Source organism: Cynocephalus volans, chromosome 12 (assembly GCF_027409185.1).
Source record: "Cynocephalus volans isolate mCynVol1 chromosome 12, mCynVol1.pri, whole genome shotgun sequence".
Taxonomy (NCBI): Eukaryota; Metazoa; Chordata; class Mammalia; order Dermoptera; family Cynocephalidae; genus Cynocephalus; species Cynocephalus volans.
This window is the reverse complement of record NC_084471.1, coordinates 67,491,142-67,514,143: the sequence shown is the minus strand read 5'-3', so window position 1 is coordinate 67,514,143 and position 23,002 is coordinate 67,491,142. Positions and strand designations below refer to the sequence as shown.

Genomic DNA, 23,002 nt, shown 5'->3' with positions numbered 1-23,002 from the left:
ATCCCTTCATGATAAAAATGCTCAACAAATTAGGCATATAAGGAATATCCCTCAACACAATAAAGGCTATGTATGAGAAACCCACAGCTAACATCATGCTGAATAGGGAAAGTTGAAAACGTTTCCTCTAACAAGAGAAAAGAGACAAGAAGACCCACTTTCAGCACTCTTATTCAACATAGTACTGGAAGTCCTAGGCAGAGCAATTAGACAATAGAAAGAAATAAAGGGTATTCAAATTGGGAAAGAGGAGGTCAAATTGTCCCTGTTTGCAAATGACATGATCTTATATATAGCAAAACCTAACAACTCCACCAAAAAACTCTTAGAACTCATAAACAAATTCAGTAAAGCTGCAGAATACAAGATCTAAATACAAAAATCAGTAGTGTTTCCATACACCAAAAACAAACTAGCTGAGAAAGAAAAAAAGCAATACCATTTACAGTAGCTATGAAAAAAGAAAAAACTTGGGAGTAAATTTAGCCAAGGAAGTCAAAGACCTCTACATAAAAACTACAAAACACTGATGAAAGAAATTAAAGAGGACACAAAAAAGTGGAAAGACATCCATGTTCATGAACTGAAAGAATTATTAGTCAAAATGACCATATTACTCAAAGCAATCTACAGATCCAATGCAATTCCTATCAAAATACTAATGACATTCTTCACAAAAATAGAAAAAGCAATCCTAAAATTTATATTGAACCTCAAAAGATGCAGAATAGACAAAGCAATTTTGAGCAAAAAGAACAAAGCTGGAAGCATCACACTACCTGACTTCAAAACATAATACAAAGCCAAAACAGCATGATACTTGCATAAAAACAGACACGTGGGCAAATGAAACAGAATAGAGAATACAGAAATAAACCCATGAAACTACAGGCAACCGATTTTTTACAAAGATGCTAAGAAAACACATTGGTAAAGGACACCCTCTTCAATAAATAATGCTGAAAAAATCATATGCAGAAGAATGAAATTAGACCCCTGTCTCTCACTATTACCAAAATCTATTCAAAATTAATTAAAGGCTTAAATGTAAGACCTGAAACTATAAAAATACTAGAAGAAAATATAGAGGAAATACTCCAAGGCATGGATCTGGGCAAAAATTTTATGGACAAGCCTTGTAAAAAACAGGCAACGAAAGCAAAAATAGACAAATAAAACTATGTCAAACTAAAAAGCCTCTGCACAGCAAAGGAAACTATCATCAGAGTGAAGAGGCAACCTATAGAATGGGATAAAATATTTCTGAACTATTCATCTGACAAGGGATTAAAATACAAAATACACAAGAAACTTAAACAACAGCAAAAAAAGATCAAATAATCCTGTTTAAAAATGGGCAAATGACTTGAATAAACATTTCTCAAAAGAAGACTTATGAATGGCCATCAGGTATATGAAAAAATGCTCAACATCACTAATCATCAGAAAAATGCAAATCAAAATCATAATGAGATATTATCTCACCCCGGTTTAAAATGGCTATTATCAAAAAGACAAAAAAACACATGCTGGTGAGGATGCAGAGAAAAGGGACCTCTTATACACTGTTGACGGTAATGTAAATTAATACAGCCATTATGGAAAACAGCAGGGAGATTCCTCCAAAAAAAAAAAAACTAAAAATAAAACTATTATATGATCCTGCAATCCCACTATTAGGTATTTATCCAAAAGAAAGAAAATCAGCATGCTGAATAGATACCTGCACCCCTATGTTTATTGCAGCACTATTCACAATAGCAAATATATTAAATCAAACTAAGTGTCCATCAACACATGAATGGATAAAGAAAATGTGTTATATATAGCAATGGAATACTACTCAGCCATTTAAAATGTTAAGTGAAATAAGTCAGGCACAGAAATGTCACATGTTCTCACTCATATGTGGGAGCTAAAAAAAAAAGCGTTGAGCTTATAAAAGTAGAGAGTAGAAATGTGGTTACTAGAGGCTGGGAAGGGGAGGTAGAATAGGGGGACATTGGTTGATGGATACAAAATTACAGCTAGACAGGAAAAATAAGTTCTAGTGGTCTACAATAGTACTAGGTGGCTATAATTAACAATGTTTTATTGTATGTTTTCTTTTTTTATGCTCTTTTAAGGATGTGCACATTTATTTGTTCAAATAAATTCATAAACTGAATAGCAGATGAATAACAAAATACTGTGTAGAAAGTAAGGCTTCAAATTTTCACAAAAACTGAAGATGTAAAACTTATTAAAATTTACATATTTCATTTTATAATCTCTACAATTATTTGAGATAACTTTCTGAAGTCTTCCAAAAGCACGCAAATACCAAATTAACTTAACAGAGGAAGATGAAAAAACTTTTCAAAGGCAAATTCATTTCTAAGCAAATCAACAAGTCCACCTAACAAAAAGAAATCAAGAACAGAAATTAAATATCTAAGTTTAGCAACATAAATTGCATTAAAAAATCAATAAAACAATATAAACACAAGGGTACTTCAAAAACTGCGTGGAAATAGAGCTGAAATATAATGGAAATATTTCCATGAACTTTGTGCTGTTGTTAAATTTTTTTCTTTTTTTTTTTTTGAAGACTAAGATCAAAGACTAAGATCATAGAAAATATGCTCTCTGACCACAATAAGGTCCTAAGCAAGGAGCCAAGGGCCGCAGCCCCCTCCATGCTTTACTGTATGTTTTCCAGTGGCTAGAAGAGAGGAGCTCAAGTGCTCTCATCACAAAAGAGTGATCAATTTTTGCAATGACAGATATGCTAATTACTCTGATTTAATCATCGCATACTGTACATGTGTACTGAAATATAACTTTATACCCCATAAATATGTACAATTATTACATGTCAATTAAAAATTAATAATTAGAAAAAGATTTTTTAACTAAAATAAAATAATGAACAGGTATTCTTTTCGTAATGGAAGCAATCAAGCCCTGTAAGGCTCTACTTCTTTTCAGGGAGGTAAAGCAACCCTTCCTTTAGAAAATACTCAAGCAAGCCAAGGACACTGGCCCCTTCTTTTGGTCATTCCATAACTTTTGGCTGCTGCCTGAGAGAATATTCAGGCTCTCATCTGCCTTTTGTCCAGGCCAGGAAAATACAGGTGACCACATTGACCAATGGCTTGGGCCCCTGATTCTCCTCTTCCGCCTGAGACTGCAGAGCTGGCAGACGTCACCTGTGAAATAACACACGTGCCTGGCAGGTTCAGTGACCTCCCTCAGTTGGTCTCCTTCTCTGGGCCCAGGCTGAGGAGCTGAGATGTCCCTCCCACCCTATAATCCTGTACCCTCCCTGCTCAGCTGTGCTTCAATAGTAAGCCCCGCCCCCTTTATGAGCACCCCTAACCTGGTCACGGGGACGAGACCCAAGCAAAGGAAGAAAACAGAGTAGGATATAGTGGAAACAATGTGGGATGTAAGATCCATAGCTATGGTTTTCAATTCCATCGTTTCCTAGGTTTGTGACTATGGGCTTTTCAGCCTCCGTTTTGTTATCTTCGAGTGGGGTGATAATGACATCTGTCCTTACTGTATAACCAGAGTGTTATATAAACTGTTCGGGGGAATGGAAGTAAATGTTAGTTTTTACTGTTGACATTTTACAGGGATAAATGTTTAAGTGCACATTTTTTTCCCAATAGCAGCAGCACACATAACATTTACTGCCTGATCGTTGTGTTCCAGAAACGTAAGTGCTTTACAAAGATAATCTCCTTTAATCCTCACAATAGCACCAGGGAGTAGCTCCTGTTATTATCTTCATTTTTTATGGGTGGAAACTGAGGTTCAAAAGATTAAGTGCTTTGCCCAAATGATGCAACTAGTTAAGAGGATGAGACAGGATTTGAACCAAGGCTGACCGATTCCAGATCTCAATACATAAATGTTGAATTGAATCAAATACTGAATCCATATATGCTGAGGAGTCACGGATTGGGACTCCTGTTTGGAGGTGGTGAACTTTGAAAAGGTTTCAGAGGAAAAGAGAGAGCAAGGAGAGAGGGTGGTCTTAGCAGAGACTGGGGAGGAGTCCTGTAGCCCCACAAAAGATGGTTGGGAAACAGGGGATCTGAGGAAGCTGGAAGGGGGAGAATGAGACAAGGGGGAGAAGAGAGACCAAGTCAAGGCCAAAGAGATCACTATGACAAAAGGGACAGGAAGGGGAACTGTGAATTCCAGGCAGAGGCAGAACATGATTGTGCAATCCCCTCTATTTCCCTCCCCCTCCTTTTGAGGCAAATCTGGAATTCTAGGGAATGTCATTACTTTTTAAAAAATCACTTTCTTATCACTTTTCTTGAGTAACCCATGCATATTTGACTCTGGATCAAACTCTGTGGAAGGTCATAAACTTGAGAAAGTGTTCTCCTATCCCATAAGAAACTTCCAGTCTAAATAGGCAAAGAAAGATGCTGCTGCAATGGTGCCCCAAGCCCTCTCTCTGCTCCCAGCGCTCCCTTGTTCATCTTGGAAAACCCTCCTCTGGGCCTCCCTGCTCCAGCCATTCCAGCAGGCTCTGGCTTCATACGACTTCCTTCAGAGCCTGCACAGAAACCTGCAGTAGTCCCTAACGTTCTGCCACAATGGATATTCGAAATATATATATATATATATCTTTTCAGTTTTTTTCTTATTACAAAAAAAATACTCTTTGTGCAAAAACTCAAACCAATAGGCTAGAGTATAAAGTGCAGAGTAAAAGTTACTCCTCCTCACACTCTTTCACTCTGTCCTGTCCCAGGGCCACTGCTGGCCCGTAAAGCACATTAATGGAAATTGGACAAAGACATCCCTTTCTCCAGAGAAATACAAAAATCCTCAACAAAATAGCAAATTGAATCTGGCGATATATAAAAAAGAGAACATAGTATGACCAAGTGGAGTTTATTCCAGGAATACAAGATTGGTTTAACACTTCAAAATCAATCAGTGCAATTCACCATATTAACAGAATAAATGAGAAAAATTATAAAGTCATCTGAATAAACGCCAAAAACTTGTTTGACAAAATCCAATGTTCATTCAAAATAAAAACTCCCAGTATACTAGGAGTATAAGGAAACATCCTGAACTTCATAACAGTCATCTAAAAAAATAAACAAACAAAAAACCTTACATTTAATATTACAAATAATGGTGAAAGAATGAATGTTTCCCTATAATATTGGAAAAGAGGCAACAATGTCCACTCTTGCTGCTTCCATTCAACATTGTACTGGAAATTCTAACCAGAGCAATGAGGCAAGAAAAAGAAATAATACCAAACAGTGCAGGGGAAAAAAAGTCAAAACAGTCACTATTCACAGACAACATGATTATATACGTATAAAATCCTAAGGAATCCAAAAAAATAACTAGTAAAGGTAATAAATGAACTTAGCACACTCATGGGAAACAGAGTCAATTTTTTACAATTGTACTGTATATACTAGCAACAAACAGCAAATTAAAAATTTTAAAAACCATTTACAATAGCATTAAAACATGAAATACTTAGGGATAAATTTAACAAAATATGTATAAGACCTGTACACTGAAAACTATAAAACATTGCTGAGAAAAATTAAAGACCTAAAGCAATGAAGAGATATACTATGTTTATAGATTGGAAGACTCAAGATACTTAAAATGTCAATTTTCCCCAACCTGACCTATAGATTTAACACTATTCCAATTGAAACCCAGCAGTATTTCTTGATAGAAATTGACAAGCTGATACTAAAATTTACATGTAAATTTAAAGGACCTAAAATATTTAAATAATATTGAAAAAGAAGAAGAAAGTTGGGGGAATTATATTATCTCATTTCGAAACTTACACAAGCTACTACATAAAGACTGTGTGTCATAAGAGGTAAGAACAGACACACTGATCAATGGAACAGTCCAAAAATAGACCACACATAAATGCTCATTTGACATTTAACAAAGTTGCCAAGGTAATTCAACAAGTAAACAATAGTATTTTGAACAACTGGTGTTTGAACAACTCGTGTTCAAACAACTGGATATCTACTTGGGGGAATAAAATAAACTTTGACCCTTATCATATACCATACCCACATAGCCACTCTAAAATGGGATATAGACCTCAATGTAAACACTAAAATTATAAAACTTCTAGAATAAAGATTTTTATTCTAGGAGAAAATTTTTGTGACCATTAGATAGACAAAGATTTCTTAGGATACAAAAAGCCCAAAGTACAAAGAAAATTTGATCAATTAGAATTCATCAGTATTAAAAACTTCTGCTGCTTGTAAGATGTCATTAAAAAAATAAAGACAATTAACATACTGGGAGAAATATTCACAATACAGGCTGGCTGGTTGTCTCAGTATTTAGAGCACAGTCTTACAACAGCAAGGTCAAGGGTTCGGATCTCCATACCAGCCAACTGTCAAAAAATTTATAAAAAGAGAGAGAAAATATTCACAATACATATATCTGACAAACAACTGTTACCAAGAATATATAAGGAACTCTTGCAACTCAATAATAAGATTTCAAAACACCCAACAAAAATCTGCACAAGATTTTAACAGACCCTTTCCAAAAGATGTAAAAATAGCCAATAAGCACAAAAAAAGATGCTGAACGTAAGTCATCAAGAAAATGCTATGAAAACTACCATGAGATAGCATACACACCCACTAGAATGAAAGACTGACGATACCCACTGTTGGAGAGGATATGCAGCAACTGGAACTCTTATACATTGCTCATGGAAATGTAAAACCATATATCCATTTCAAAGAAATCCTAGAAAGGGCAAAACCAATCTACAGTGACAAGAAGTATATCAAAAGTTGCCTGGGGCATAGGGTACTCACTTTTTGGAGTGGTGGAAATGCTCTATACAGTTATTGTGGTAGTAATCACAAGAGTATATACATATGTTTTAAAAAATTGATGTATATGCTTAAAATGCAATACAATGCATTTTACTGTTTATAAATTAATCTTCATTAAAGCTGAATTTAAAATAAACATTATGCACATTCAAATCTGATCTGTGGTAAATTTTAATTCACTCCAGTTCAACCACCCATTGAATTAACTCATTTTTCTGCAAACTTTGAACTAAAGCTTCTCCTGCCACGTGTCTCTCAGTGAAACATAATCAAATATCGTTACTATTGCATCCATCTATCTGAATGATCAAGATTTTCTCAAAAAATAATAATAAATAAATAAAGAAGCCTGGCCAGTTAGCACAGTTGGTTAGAGTGTAGCCTTATAACACTAAGGTCAAGGGTTTGGTTTCTCATACCAACCATACTGCCAAAAAATAATAATAATAATAATAATAATAAATAAATAAAGATTTTCTCAGTGTGGAAATACATTGACTAGCAAGATACTTGGGGATTTCCTACACAGACAAACACATCATATATGAATAAAATCAGTTTTATTTCCTCCTTCCTATCTGTATGTTTTTATTTCTTTTTCTTGCATTATTACACTATTTAGGAATCCCAGTCTGATGCCGAATAGGAGTAGTGACAGCAGATATCCTTACTTGGAAAAGAATTAAGACTTTGACCTTTAAGGATGTTAGCTGTGGGTTTTTGTAGATGTCCTTTATCAGACTAAGGAAGTTCCCTTGCATTTCTAGTTTTTTAAGAGGATTTTTTTGTTGTTTGTTTTTATAATAAATGGATGTTAAATGTTGTCAAAATTTTTGCATCTGTTGACATAGTCATATGCTTTTTCTTCTGTAATATGTCGATATGGTGAATACATTAATGAATTCTTTGAATTCTGAACAAGCCTTTTATTTCTGGAATAAACCTCACATGGTCACGATGTATTATCCTTTTCAAATATTTCTAGATTAAATTTGCTCGCATACTGTTGAAAATTTTTGAAGCTCATGAGGGATGTTGGTCTTTCGTTTCTCTCTTTATAATGCATTTTTGTGATTTCAGTATTAGGTTGATGCTGGCTTCATGAAACAAGATGGAAAGTGTTCCTTCCTCTTCTATCTTCTAGAAGAGTTTCTGTAGAATTGTTATTATTTCTTAATTAATCCCACATATCCTTCAGTGTTTGGAGGGAAAGTCATCTCATCCATGAAGCCTTCCCCAATCCCACAATACTGTCTATAACTTTAATAATAATAATAATAATGGCCGTTATACTGCATGATTATGATAGCACAGGTCCTACTGAATAAATGTTTATCATTTATTATTGCATATAACCTTCCTAACAACCCTACGAGGGAGATATTGTTATTACCTCTTTACGAATGGGTAAACCAAAACTCACAGTTGCTAAATAACTTGTTCAACATCACACATTCTTTCATCTGATTGATTTTTTATTGATTGCCTACTAAATTCCAAGATGCCAGGAATTGAACCCCCCACAGAGCCTGCTCACTTAGCCCCTGTATGCATATTGGTTCTTCTCAAAGCACAGCTCTTGCATCAGCAGCATCAGAATCACCTAGGAGCTTATTAAATTGCAGATTTCCAGGCTCCACCCCAATCCTCCATAGTGAAAACTCTGGGAGCCTGGAACCAAGAACATGCATTCTTAATAAGAGCCCCAGACAATTTTAATACACGCCACTATTCCCAGAGAAGCCTCATATTAATAGCTGTTTGTGAAATTTCTCATCCATCCCCCATATAGACTTTAAACTCCATGCAGGATGCACTGTTTTGTGAGTCTTGGTATCCCCCACATAGCCAAATGCAGCACCTTGCCCACAGTCATTGTCCAATAGACATTTACTGAACTAGAATGAAAATAATTAAGAACTCCCAATGCTCACACCCATCCACACACAGGGTCCCTAAGCCTCTTTCCAGACTCTGTCCCAAATTCCCCACTAGGCTTGGAGGCTTTAGGAATAAGCACTGGCTGACCCAGTAGCACAGAAAGTATTCTTTTCATTGGAGCTGGAAGAATCCGTAGAGACAATCTAGTTCCACCTCCTTCAGCTGATGCAGAAACCAAGCCTCGGGAGGAGAAATGACTTGCCCAATGTCACACAACAATGCCCCCCAAAAATGAGGCATGGCATTTAAGTCTCCTCACTCCCAGGGCAAGGCCTTCCCAATTCACAGCAAGTAAGGGAAGCATGAGTGTTTCACTTAGGTGGGCTTCCTGCAGGATGTGAGCTGTGCAATGACTCTCACTTGAGTTGGCAGGAAAGAAAGGGTTGGTAAAGACAGAAAAGAAGTTTATTTGAATTCATAGTAGACCTCACAGGAGGAGAAAGGGAGGGAACCATAAAAACGACGGTGTTCCAGATGCTCAGCAACATCACCAGAATGTAAATATGTAGCCCAGTTCCCTATGGAAATAGAGTTTGAAAAACCCTTCTGCCTGCGTCTATCTCTTTTGCCAGCCCAGGACCTGACAAGTTAATCACCAAATTTGGTGAAAGTGGGGAGAGGACCCTGGTGAGAGGGGTGTGACTCAAATTCTGGACTATTCTACAACACTTAAGAGGGAAAGGAGAGTCTCTCTTCAGAGCTAGCCCCCCACTCCATTAGCTGCTTAGAGCTGGATTTCTTCCGTACCTCAGGACTCTATCTCTCTGAGTTAATATACAAGACTAATTTTGCTGTTGGAGTACAACATGAGAGTAGCATGTGTCTGAGTGGGTCCAAAAAAAGAAGGGCTGTGTCTCAGGTGGGGTAGGGGTGAGGAGCTGGGTACCCCTGATAGTCTCAGGAATTAAAGCAGTGGGAATAGAAGCTGCCACCTAACCGACCTCACCTCTTTTCCTTCAGAGAGTTATTAGGATGGCTCACCATTTCTGTAGCCTTTAAACAGTGAGTGAATTGGGAGGTGAAGGCCTGGTTTCTATGACCTGGGCCTTACTTGTTTCCTTACCTAAATGGAAAGGTCAAATTCACTGACTGCTAACGCTCCCTTCCAGACCCAAATATCTGGGACACTCATCCCTTTTTGAGGTCATGTTCGTCTGTACACGGTGTGCACACCCCAAAACAGCCAAGCCCCTGGGCTTCTCCTGCCCAGCCTGCACTCTCACCTCCACAGCCCTGTCCCAGATGCCCTGGCCTGGGCCATTCTCAGCACACCTCTCTGAGCAGCAGATCACCCTAGGATTCTCAGCCTCAGTGTCATTGCCCTGCCACCTGCAGCCTGCAGAGCTCCTCCAGCCCAATCCCCCAGAACCTGCAGCCTGTAGGTCTGGGCAGGTAAAGGCATCTGTCCTATGTTGGTGCCTCCTCCTGCATATCTCAAAGCTCTCCCTGCAACCTCTGGGAACAGGAGAAGGGTCACAAACTCAGCCGAGTCACACCCAAGGTTTTTTTTTTTCTTTTTTTTTTCTTTTTTGTGACCGGTAAGGGGATCACAACCCTCCCACGCTCAGCCAGTGAGCGCACTGGCCATCCCTACATAGGATCCGAACCCTGGGGCGGGAGCGCTGCTGCGCTCCCAGCGCCGCACTCTCCCGAGTGAGCCATGGGGTCGGTCCCACACCCAAGGTTTAAAGATGGACTGGGGTAAGAGAAAAAAGGACCCTCTGGAATTTTTTTCTGAGTTGTTTTAAGCCACATCAACTCAGCCTGAAGACCACATTCATGAACTTTAACCTGATCCAACCTAAGCTACCAATTCCCTTTTGGGCAACTCTGACCAGTCTAATACCAACTCCAAGGGCCCAGACCCACCTTCCCAACCATTCCTGAACTCCCTGGAAGCCCCAACCAGGTGATAAGGCCTTTTGTGGGGAGAGGCTGAAATCATCTTCACACCCACAAGAGAAGGCTACCATTACTGGGACCTCCATGAGTAGGGGATCCAGAGGGCTGCTGGACTAGGGAAGGAAAGAAGGGTTCTTTATTTTCTGAGTGTAATGGGACTTCTCTGAAAGCAGAAGGATGTTCTGTGAAAATGGAAGTCAGTTATTTTGGAGACCATTTTATGGTCCTCCAGACGTTCCCCAGGTCTTCTCCGTCAGCCTTGCCAAGAGCCCCCACAGCAGGTGTATGATTGCAGGGACGTGGAGAAGACATGGTCTGTGTCGATTGGGCTGAGGGAATTCTGCCATGCAAGCTGAGAGCTGCAGACAGCCTGGGTGGGTGCTTGGGGAGCTCAGCTGCTTTGACCTGAGGTCAGATCAATCAAATGGCATCAGATCAAAGCTCCTGTCAGAAAAGGGGAAGGGCAGACTTCCCCTTGAGAAGTGGGAAAATACTTCTCAAGAAAAGTGGTTTTTTCAAGAAAACAGAATTTTCCACAAATCTCCATGTCTACCTCCTGGCAATACCACAGCCCCCAAGTCTGGCAAACACTTTCTGAGAACATTATACCTGTCCCCTGACTCCAGAGGAAAACACCCTGGGGTCTTCCAAGCCACACCACCCTCAGGATGACGTGCCCCTCGTCCAAGAGCCCCTCTTTCATCATTTCCTAGTCTCCTGTTTCTACGCTGCCCACTTCAGCCAAGGCTTGTCATTAAATAGACGTCACATGATATGAGTTGCAAATGAAGTTTATTGTGCAGACACCGAACCACAGCGCTTCTGAGAGCAGAGTCGAGAGGAGCTATTTACACAGCAACACATCCCCCTGGCACTGCCCCAGGAAAGGCACAGGCTTCAAGATGGAATCAGCCAGCTACTCTGGGGTCCTCAACAGAATACCCATCTGGGAAAAGACTGCCAAGTGGGCAACACAAGAGGGCACAGGGGGATGGGGATGTGACATGGCCAGAAGCACAAGCCTAGAATGCAGATTCTTCTCCAGAAAACAGTGAGTGTCACTGGCTCTAATTGGGTTGGAAAGATCTCTCAAAAATTGTGTGTGGGCATCCCTTTCCCCCAAAATACCAACCGAGGTAGATGACAAAACTTGACTTGCTGTCGGAGGTACAAAGACAAGCACATTCTGGAGTGGGAGAGTTGGGGGAGGGGGAATCCATCTTTATATATGAGAGAAGGTCACGCCAGAACCATAACCTTCACCTGAGCCAGAACCACCCCTTTCAGAGATAGAAACTCGCCCTCCAGAGCCAGAGCCTCTTTTGGAGCCACCTCCAGAGCTGAATCCTCCTCCAGAGCCACTTCCAGAGCCATATCCTCCACCAGAGCTGGAGCCTCCTCTAGAGCCACCACCAGAGCCATATCCTCCTCCAGAACCAGAGCTTCCTCTAGAGCCACGTCCAGAGCCGTGTCTTCCTCCAGAACCACCGCTGGAGCCGTAACCACCTCCAGAGCCAGAGCCTCCTCTGGAGCCACCGCCAGAGCCATAGCCTCCTCCACCACCACCTCCGGAGCCAGATGCTCTGCCTCCAGAGCTGTAACTGCCACTTCCAGAGCTGTATCCTCCTCCTCCTCCGGAACCGAACCCTCTACCTCCAGAACCATGGCTGCCAAAGCCAGCCTTGGATGCCACATTTGAAGAAATGGTACTGCTTGTCACAGCTGCAGAGAGAGATGGTATGACCACAAAAGTTCTGACCGCCCCTGCCTGCCTCCACCCTACCCAGCACCCCATAGGACAGGGCCACGCCCCACTACTCACACACAGTCACACCGCTGCTGAGGTCTTCAGACATCCTGTGAGGGAGAGGGAGAAAGTAACCTGTGGCAGAGCACTTAGGTTCTCTGTGGATGTTGTTTGACAACTCCCACTACAAATGTGCAGCTCGGCCTCTAAAATCATCCACCAGAGGCTTACACTACCCACTTTCTTCCACGCTGCCAGATCACTGGGATGGTGACAGACCCTACATTTATGCATGGCCTTGCATCTACATCCATCCTGATTTTTTGCTCTCATAAAAGTGAACAGTTGCATCGTTGATCCAAAGTGACTGAAAAGCTAATTTGCTTCTGACTTTGCAACCTATTTTTGTATTTAAATCCATTTTAGGGATTTTGTTATTCAGAAACCACGCCAGGCCAGAGTTTAAAATAAGGCTGCACTGTGACTATTCAATTCAGAAAGAACTGCAGCTCTGTACAGCCTCCCATACTCCTCCCCCTTTCCCTACCCTCCTCTTCTCCAACTGAAATCTTTCCCACCTCCTCTTATGAGCTGGGGAGAGGAGGCATTGCTTCTCAGACAGATACAGGGCAACAGCCTGAAGAAAGCCACTCCCTTGTTGTCATACTGGTTTGCTGATGGCCTGGGGTAGCTTTTCCCCTTCCAGCTGCTTCAACCGGAATAAGTCACCATTGATGCCATAACACTGACAAAGGTCTTGTACTACAGAGCAAGCCAAGGGTGCTCCTTGAAGGTTAGGAAATGGTTCTGTTTGTCATTCCAGAAACCTGCAGAGAATTAGATCTGGCACCTGCTAGGGTGAGCATGTCACAGCCAGTCGGCACATTCCAACACATAATATCACTTCTTCTTGATCACACAGTGGAGGCAAAAGAGGCCACTCAAATTTGCAGACTGTCTAGGACTAACCTGTTTTCACATCATTTTGTTTTCTTTTTCAGAAGAGACCAGGATGTTTAACTTATTGTTTAATTTAATTTAATTTACTATGCCTCATTAGCCATTCCATATTGATAATGCACAACTCAGAAATGCTTCTTGTCCTGAAATTCTGCCTGCAGCACAGCGAATGCCGGCTCTCAGCCTTCAAAGGCCCTGCCCCATCCTCTGCTTTCTCTGCCTTTGTTTCTGTCTCGCTTCTAAGGAGAATGGAGAGGCTAGCCAGGGGTTCCCTTCTCCCCTCCCAGCGCCCCTCACCTGTACTCCTCGCCCTCCAGCAGCTTTCTGTAGGTGGCGATCTCCACGTCCAGGGCCAGCTTGACGTTCATCAGCTCCTGGTAGTCACGCAGCAGCCGGGCCAGGTTCTCCCGGGCCTGATTCAGAGCATCCTCCAGGTCTACGAGCTTGTTCTTGGCATCCTTAATGGCATGCTCTCCCCTCTGCTCAGCGTCAGCAATGGCGTCTTGCACACTCTTACACTATGACAGAAGGAGGGAAACTTTCTGTTTGAAAAGAGTGGAGTCTGCCTGGCAGAGGGGGACAGGGAACAGAAGTGCTCAGGGTATGGGAAGCCAGATTCACTGGCCTGGGAAGTGTTGTGTTCCCCTGGAGTTAATGCAAGTTGCAAATAACTGCTAGGACTCACTGCTGTCTCTGAGACATCTTCTTCCCACATCACCTTTTCCTGGATCCTTAGGCTTTTCCCATAACACCCCTTGATCCTCACAACACAGGGTCAGAATCATTATCCCATTTTATAAATGAAAATTTTAGATGTGGACTGCTTTCCAGAACTGCTGCTGTCTACGGAGCCCACTCTCTGCCCCCACATTATCCCAAAGCTCATGTCCAACCCCAGGCCAGCTCCCCTCAACACACACTGCACCTCCGTTAACCCAGTTGGCTGGTGCTTAGGGCCTGCACCAAATACAATAGGAAGCTATGTCCTCAATCCACAGCATGTCAAACTACTGCTTTATTTATTGCGGCTCCCTTTCACTCACATAAACAATCAAAAAGTGAACACAATCCTTTCCGTTCATTAATCTTTACTTTGGAATGTTTCTTAGGCCACTCTCAAAATTGTTATAAGCCCTAAATTATGTTAAATTGGAGGAACTGGGGATTGATGTATGCTAGATCAGAACTTTGCAGTTTCTTCTCTGTCTCTCACAAAACAACCACACACTCACACACTGAGATATAATCTTCCACCCCACTCTGAGCTCCACCCAAACAGTAAACCTGGATGGATACTGGGGCCATGCCTCACCTGCTTCTTCACGTGGCCAATCTCCCCTTGCAGCCTCTGGATCACGCGGTTCAGCTCACTGATCTCCATCTTGAGCTCTCTCAGGCTGTCTCCGTGTTTCCCAGCAGTAACCTGGAGCTCCTCGTACTGATATGGGGAGAGGAGGACAGTCACAGGGGGGCTTCAGCCTGGGGAAAGACTGAGATGAGCCAAGCAAAGGCTGGTTAAGAGTCCAGGGAGGGTCATCCAAGCTGAATGCCATGGCTGCACTCATGGGAGGTGGGGGACCATCTCGTATCCCCAAAAGGACCTGGTGCCACTCTCAACATTCATTCTGGAAATGATGCCCAATTTCCATTAGACAAAAACACCAATCATCTTACTGGACACTTCCTGGCTGGGGTGAACCCTGGCTCATTGCAAGGCACTGTGGCTCTCCCGCATTCCCAGTACTTGCCTTGCTTTGGTACAGCGCATCAGCCTCGGCCTTGCTCTTCTGGGCAATCTCCTCGTACTGGGCCTGAACGTCAGCAATGATGCTGTCCAGGTCGAGGTTGCGGTTGTTGTCCATGGACAGGATGACGTTAGTGTCAGTGACAGTCTGTTGCACCTGGGACAGTTCCTGCAACACACAGGGAGGTCTGGCCATGACTTCCCTACCCACAGCCACAGGCAGTGAGGAGGCCTCCTCTGCCTGGTGTTAGGCAAATGCAGACTCTCAGACTAAGCCTATACTGGGTGAGATTGAAAATGATTTAACCGCTACTCCTAGGCTACTCCCAAGGTTGTTCTGAGAATTGTGGGGAGGGGTGTCTGTATTTCTGAGCCTCCTAGTTGACAGTCCTCACCACTTATGTAGTTATAATAAGTGCCCACAGAAAGAAGCTGGTCCATAGCAAATACCTTAAATCTTACTTCCTGTTTCAGAAATCATGTGTATGCACTAGGACAGGGGCAAAGGGGTAGATGTAATGCATTTTGACCTCTGAAGTATGTTGGGCATAGGAAAGGGCACAGGACAGGTCTCTTCCTAAGGGGAGCTGGACATCTGGAGGATGGAGGAAGGAAAAGTTGTCCTGGCATTTCCTGGGCCTTACTTCCTATGACATCAGAGGGGAAAATTCCTCTCTCCCAAAGCCTGTGCTATAGAAGCTTCCGAGTGGCCTGGAATGATGGCAAGTTGAAGTCAGCCAGTCCATAAACCCTATTCCTACTCCTTTTCACTAATTAGGAAGGACATTTCTTCGTTGGGAAGGGTGGGAAGTAAGGGTCTGTCCATGAACAGCCTCCTTACTGCGTCAAAGAGGACTCTTAGGAACTCAAGCTCCTGGTTCTGCACATCCATCCTGGCCTGCAGTTCCACCTTGATCATGTAGGCATTGTCCACATCCTGCAGGAAAGGTCAGAGGCCTCTGATGAAACGCACTCCCTCCCACCTTGCATGATTCCCTGTATGGGCCCCACCCTCTCTCTGCCACTTTCCTCCACCCAGTCCCTGTTAGCTGCTCTCCAACATCCCAGGCACCTCCAGGTGAGCCACGTCCCCATGGACCTCATTTGGCATGCAATCCATCATGCACCTCTTCCAGGGGCTCCACACCCACATTCACGCCCACTCCTCCAAGACCATCGGAGCCCAGATGGGACCAAGCTTTGCCAACCATTCTCTCCCTCCTGCTGAAGACATTGTGCATTCCCATGCTGGGGTACAATAGCCTCTGTAGGTTGCTACAGTCCTCAACTCTCCCATTTTGTCTGTCCATCTCAACTCTCTGAATTTCTCTGGATTACACACCAAAGCCCTTGCAGGAAGCAGGCTGAGAACCCACACGTGGTCTTCTAGCTCAAAGCTTTGTCAGCACAACTGACAGTAACTTTAAGCAGGCATTCTAAGGAAAGTCTCATTCCTTCCTCAGCTTTTTAGAAAAAGAATAAAGTGCTTTTTGTGTTTGCATTTTTCATGATCCATTATAGGCTTTAAGTGGGTTATCAATGGGAAGCGTTCTACCCAGTACGCAGGACACCTTTGAAAATTGTCTCCAGAAGTTTGAACAATGGAGACACTTCGTTTCCAAGGACACTGGCCACAGCCACATCCCACCCCTTTCTCTGACTACTGCTGTTTGCACTCACAGTTGTTTTCCAGCCTGTCTGTTTGGACACTATGGGGTTATGAAACACACATTCTCTTGCTCACCTTTTTAAGTGTCACAAAATCATTTTCAGCAGCTGTGCGCTTATTGATTTCATCCTCATACCTGTTGGGACCCAGATGATACAGCAGTTAGATTAGCTCTAGTTTTAGGGTTTTTCTGGTTTTTTTTGGTTGTTGTTGTTCCTTTTCCTTTTTCTACTGGATTCACTCAAAATGCCCCATTCTCTGGGAATATTACACACTCTAAATGTCTAAGTTAAAACTATGATATCCAAAATGAGGATGGATTTCCATAAATTAACTCTCAAACATGTAAAACATATAATCTCTAAACCCCTAAGCTCTCACAAGTAATTGACAAAGATACAGATGCCTCTCCCCTATATCACCACAAATACAATTGGGAGATGAGTGGCTTTTAAGGGGAACGATTGGATGGCTCAGCTCAATATTTCTTTCCACTCAGAGTTTATCCTGCCACCTACCTCTTCTTATAATCCTCCACAAGATCCTGCATGTTGTTAAGCTCTGAATCCTGTGATGTCCTTTCTGCAGAGAGTCCATCCACGTATTTCTTGAGGTTACCTATGTACGCCTGGAAGATGGGGTCCAAGTTGGTGGTGCGGGTGCCAACATTGAGTTGCTGCAATAGGTCCCATTTGGTCTGCAGCACTTGGTTCTGCTGCTCCAGAAACCGCACCTGTCATGAGCAAAAGGAGAGCACCTAAGCTCTGGATCCTCTTCTCACCGCACTAGCCCGAGGCAGCCCTGTTTCTGCCTCGGGACCTAGAGCAGTCTACACAGCTTCAACCTCACCATCTGGATGCTGTGTCATGCCAGGCAGAGCTTCTGAGATCCCTGACCTCACACTTAGAAAGTTCTGCAGATGCCTATGCCATATCTGGCCCTCTCCACACAGAGAACACTTTTTCCTATTTCACCACCTACTACTTTGCTTGCAGCTGCTCCCAAGACTCCAGGTCATTTCCCTCCCCCATCCTAGCTGAATTCCCAGCAAAGGTCCCAGAAATTCTGGGGAAAACCAAAAGCAGGTATCCACTCGCACTGCTCCTAAGGGTGCTGAGTACGATAGTACTGAAGGGCAGGGCTCCTTGGCCTGGTTTTTTAAGAGTCTTGTAACTTCCTTTAAGAATTTAGGAATTCTTGAATAGATTTGTAAAGTCCTGCCTATTTCAAGGCAGATGAACCAAGACAGGTTCTTCTGGCTCTAAATAGGAGAAAACCCAGTGACACTCCAAAGTGACACTAATAAAGACTTTATGGGCCACAAAATTGAGAATGCTTCTCTTGAAGGCAGGAATTTCATTCATCCCCAAGCAGATATTTCAGTTCAGCTTCCCAGAATTTAATGGAGTAGTAAGTTCTAGAGAAGGAAAGACGACCCCTGGAGAAGATGTTTCACCAATCCCCTCCAATATCTGCTGTCATGTGACCTGAACTGGTCAGTCCATTACTTGCCTATATCATTTTTCTATGATCTTCAGAATTTTTCATAAATATTATTTATTTGGACTGAAACAATGAAGCCAAAGGGACAAATAATTTCTAACTGCAGACTGTTATAGAAAATGTAGGCCACAAAGCCAGCCACTGTCTTTCTCATTAGGAAATTGCAAATAACCCAGGCTATGACATCTACATCAATGGCTCCTAGAAGAAACAAATCCGTGTTGTTTCCTTCTCAATTAGCACTGGAAGTGGAGCATCCTGAGTATCAGAAGGATCCAGCTTCTCCTGATTCACCTTGTCAATGAAGGAAGCAAATTTGTTGTTGAGAGTTTTGATCTGCTCCCTCTCCTGAGACTTCACATTCTGGATCTCTGGGTCAACTTTCACGTTGAGAGGCTGCAGGAGGCTCTGATTGATAGAGACCTCATGGATGCCTCCACTAGGGTATCCTCCAGGCCCAAAGCCACCAGGACCCCCAAAACCTCCAAAGCCACCACCACCTCCAAAGCGGCCTCCACCAAAGCCGCTTCCACCGAAACCACCGCCTCCGAAGCCACTGCCTCCTCCAAAGCCGCTGCCACCTCCAAAACCAATGCCACCAAAGCCACTGCCGCCTCCAAAACCACCTCCTCTGCCACCAAATCCACCACTGGAGCTAAGGCTTCCACCTCCTCCAGCCACACTAATGGAGATGCTCTTGGTCCCTCCAAGGCCAACAAGACTTCGACTGCCAAAGCCGCCTCCACCGAAGCCCCCTCCGCCACCACCATGGCGGCTCAAGCAGGAGAAACTGGAGGCTGATCTCCGGCTTCCACCAGAGACCACGGCTGAGCCACTGCTGAAGCTCCGGAATCCTCTGCCACCTCCTCCTCCTCTTCCTCGAGATTTGCAGGAGATCTGACAACTCATGATGCCTTTGTCCAGTGAGGAAAGCCAAAGGTTCCTGAGAGAAGTCAAGGCTGGAGATTCAACACAGCTGTTGGGAGACTGTCAGGGTCCCCTTTTATACCCGCCAACTAGGTGTTGGTGTACATGGGTGTGGGCCCACTTATGCATGGGTTTGGTCTGCCTGGAAGCTATTCCTGGTGAGTGATTATCAATCTAATAGCCATTAAAAATCTACTAATCAGCTGCATCCCAGAACCTGCTTTGATTGCAAACTTCTGTTTATCTGGGCATCTGTCACGCAATTTGATTTTTGTAAAATCATCAGAAGAGGAGATCAGGATTTGGGTTTCTCAATCTGAACAAGGACCTTCTGCAGAATGCTGCTCCCTATTCTGGACCGACCCAAAAGAGGCCGGCTACCACCTGGGCCTGTGCAGGCTTACCACCCAGTTCCACTATGAGAAGGATGAGATTTAGAGACTATGAGAACCCCACAGTACCAGTCTTAGAGTCCTCCTAGCTTTTCCCTCTTCCCCAGGAAGAGCTTCAACAAGTAGAGGAGAGACATTGCAGAACACAGATGTGATGTGAGGAAATCAGCATCCTCTTAAAGAAAGAAGTTGGCCTAGGATACTGCAAAAGAGTTGTCATTTTTCAGAACGTCTTGGCTCTTTCCTTCCCATACCATGCCAAATAAACATAGTAATCAGGCACTGAGTAGAGCAAATTTTTCTTCCCTGTAACTAGAAGTTTTTAATTGACTCAATCACTTTTCTACATGAAAACCCAGAGAATGAGGGGCTTAAGGAAAGTTTCTCTGTTCCTGGGTCTGTGTGACTCAGGGAGCGCAATGAAAGGTTACAGTCAAAGCCTTTGCACAACGCAGAGACCTGCTGTATATTGATTCATTCAGTCAGTAATCATGTATTGCCTGGTGATTCTAAGAAGCATTTAGGAAGTCAGGCTCTTCAATGACATCCAGAGATGGATGAACATCAGAAGACCCACCCAGTCTGGCCAGAGCACCCAAGTGCACAGAGCATTCACACCTAAACTCAAACATAGTCTTTCCCTTATCCATGTGGCTAACTATGCAGGAGAGGCACTTTAGAGTAATGGAATTGAATTCAAAGTCAAAAGTTCTGGGTTTGAGTCCCAGTTTTGCCATTTATTGGCTATGTGACCTTTAATTAAATTCTGATCCTCTGTATTCTTAGCCATAAAATGAGGAATTCATATGAAGTTTTTTGAAAACCATGACACACAATACAAATGTTAGTATCATTATTGTTTTGGGTAGAACTCTCTCCTTTTCCTTTCACCCTCAGCATGTTATTCTCTCTTCTAATGGCCATGACCATGCACTCCACACAGATGCCATTAATTACAGAACCAGGATGTTTAAAGCTAAATAAAAAAATTTAAAGTTAGCATAAAATAATGTAAAAAACATAAGATTTAAATCCCAATTTCATTGTATTTCAGTTAAATGACCTTGGATCATGCAAAATCCCCTTTGATCCTCAGTTTTCTCATCTATAAAAAGTGAATAAGAATAAGAACCATATGACTGTTGTGAAAACAGAAAAAGATGATACACGTGTGTGCTAAACAGTTCCCGTTTAATAGGAGAAGCTCAATAAGAGCTATTTACCTTCCTGCACCCCTCCACCAAGTTTCCAATCCTATTTCATACCCTATGACAGGGGTAAAAGCAGGGAACTATTCAAGGTATTTGATTTCCAATAAAAGAATGTTGAAGGAAGTAAAGCCATGTGTCTCTTTGACTTATTTTCCAATCTGGCTTATATAGTTATATCATGCAAAGAAATCATAAGGCTAAAGCTTTGGAGCGAGTCTCAATCCAAAACCAAATATGTCATTATCTGTAGATATCTGAGTGACACCCTAATTGTCCATTACTCCACCATGACTGTGCTGAGGCCATGCCAACTTCAGGAGAGTCTTAATGAAGAAAAGGAACACACACTTGCTGAGCATCTACCATGCCCCAGGCTTGTGCTGGGCACTCAGTCTGCATGTTTTACTCTATTTTAATTCTGCCTTTGCTCCTGGTCTCCCTTCTCACTTTCTCCACTGAGAGTCTTCCCTTTCTAGGCTCATTTGCCAATTTTTGAAAGTCACATTGAAGGACAGTCCTTCTCCTCTCTTGAAATGTGGAAGGTAGAATGCAACTTGAATATTATGTAACATGTTTTATTTCCATATTTTTAGATTATACCTTTTATATAATCTCAATGTGCTTTTCTAGATAACATTCTTTGCATTCTTTAAGGAAGTGAAACGGGAGTTAATAATCTTGGTCTGGCTGTGATTTTGCTGCTGACTTCCACTATGGTCCTCAATTTCTTCAACTGTAAAATGGGAAAATTTATCCCAGATCCCCACTGCCACACAAGGACATAGACCTGTTTGGTATAAAGGCTGGTAAGCTTTGCTATTTATGAGAACAATATCTTTCTTCCTACTCTCCAGTTCTTTGAACAAGCTGTCAGCAAGCCCAGGATCCCAAATGCTTCTCCCCACAGATTTTCAAAAGCACATTCCTTCATCAGTGGGACAGAAAAGCAAATCCCAGTGTTAAGCAGAGAGGGGTTTAACTGTTTAGCCAATGGGAAATAAACTCTCATCCAGGTGTGGGTGCCGATGCCAGGTTCTTCCAGTAGAAATGAACTTCCCTCTCTCCTATATCCCCTTACAGCCTCATCATCACAGTCCTTGCTTCGTTATAATGAGCCGTCTCTGGGCTTCTGCAGGGCAGAGTCAGAGTTACATTTATCTGTACCCCAAAACTCCATCCCCTCAGCACAGAGTAGTCACTCAAGGAGTAAACCTACAATGCACAAATCATTTGTATGGTTTGGAGTTGCAGGTTTTCCCTGATGTGTGAATGTGACGTTAACAACGCTCTGAGTCTTCTCAGCCTTCTATGTACCTGCTCCCTAAAGATCCACTTGGGGAGTTGTCTCAGGTGTCTGTCCCACCCTTGATCAGGGGCTTCCCTTCACAGGCCAGTGAGGTTAGTCCCTCCTTCCCAAAGATTCAATGCATCAGCTGAACAGAGCTGCCGAGCCGTCAAGCCGTCCGGCTCGCACTGCCTCCAACTGAAAACCATAGGTTTGCATTTAAACCAACAAACCAAAAAAAAAAAAAAAAAAGCAAACAACGCAAAAATCCTCTTCTTCCAGCCCCTGTTGATGCGTTCAGGCTGCTCAAGGGGCCAAAATCCATAGAGTCCAAGAATGTCAAGAAAGAATTTCAGAAAACAGGATAGCCAACAGGATACTGGAAAACTGTTGGGCAGCCCAGCCTGCAACCAGAGCAGGTGCCGGTCTCTGTGCTGCCTGCTGACTGCAGTGTGCTCCATCAGGAGGGAAGGTGCTGCTCCAGAGAGCTCCAAACTCCAACGATTCTGTGCAAGTTGGGAAAGGAGACTCACAGGCTCCCAAAAGGAACCACTTGCTCAATCTCTCCCTCCAGGGCATTTCTTTGTAAATAATTATTTTCACTACTAAGTCTGTAGTCCCAGCCCCTGACCCAGTTCTCCTTCTCAGCCCCAGGACTTTCCTCCTTTCTTACCTAACATGTCTTTTTAGCATTTTATTTTTTTCAGTCAACCCCTTTTCTTACAGTGAAAACCATGGCTGTTGATTTTAAGGTGCCCTGGCCAAACAGGTTGTAACTGAGAGGCTAGGCTGGCTGGCGGCCAGGTCCGCCCACAGCATGAAGTCCCAAACGCCCCTGCCCTGCCGTGCAAA

At 42.9% G+C, this 23,002-nt stretch overlaps 1 protein-coding gene across 2 annotated transcripts; it reads right to left on the bottom strand.

Annotated features, from left to right (window-relative positions):
• Window positions 1–11,487: 11,487 nt before the first annotated feature.
• Window positions 11,488–19,244, bottom strand: LOC134361244 (keratin, type II cytoskeletal 2 epidermal-like). 2 transcript variants are annotated; one of them, XM_063076263.1, is made up of 9 exons: window positions 18,630–19,244; window positions 17,351–17,565; window positions 16,908–16,968; window positions 16,005–16,100; window positions 15,168–15,332; window positions 14,732–14,857; window positions 13,717–13,937; window positions 12,535–12,569; window positions 11,488–12,434 (listed from the first exon to the last, which is right to left on the bottom strand). In XM_063076263.1, the coding sequence occupies exons 1-9, from the start codon at window positions 19,242–19,244 to the stop codon at window positions 11,935–11,937; spliced, it is 2,034 nt and encodes a 677-aa protein (XP_062932333.1). In that variant the 3' UTR covers window positions 11,488–11,934. The 2 variants fall into 2 exon arrangements, with proteins under 2 accessions (XP_062932333.1, XP_062932335.1); XM_063076265.1 differs by having other exon boundaries at window positions 11,488–12,421; window positions 12,537–12,569.
• Between the last annotated feature and the right edge of the window lie 3,758 nt (window positions 19,245–23,002).

Coding starts and splice junctions, on each gene's coding strand:
- LOC134361244 (XM_063076263.1), bottom strand. CDS start 19,244: ATGAGTTGTCAGATCTCCTGCAAATCTCGAGGAAGAGGAGGAGGAGGT. Junction 16,969..17,350: donor GTGGAGGATTATAAGAAGAG/GTAGGTGGCAGG, acceptor GGGTCCCAACAG/GTATGAGGATGAAATCAATA. Junction 16,101..16,907: donor ATTTTGTGACACTTAAAAAG/GTGAGCAAGAGA, acceptor CCTTTCCTGCAG/GATGTGGACAATGCCTACAT.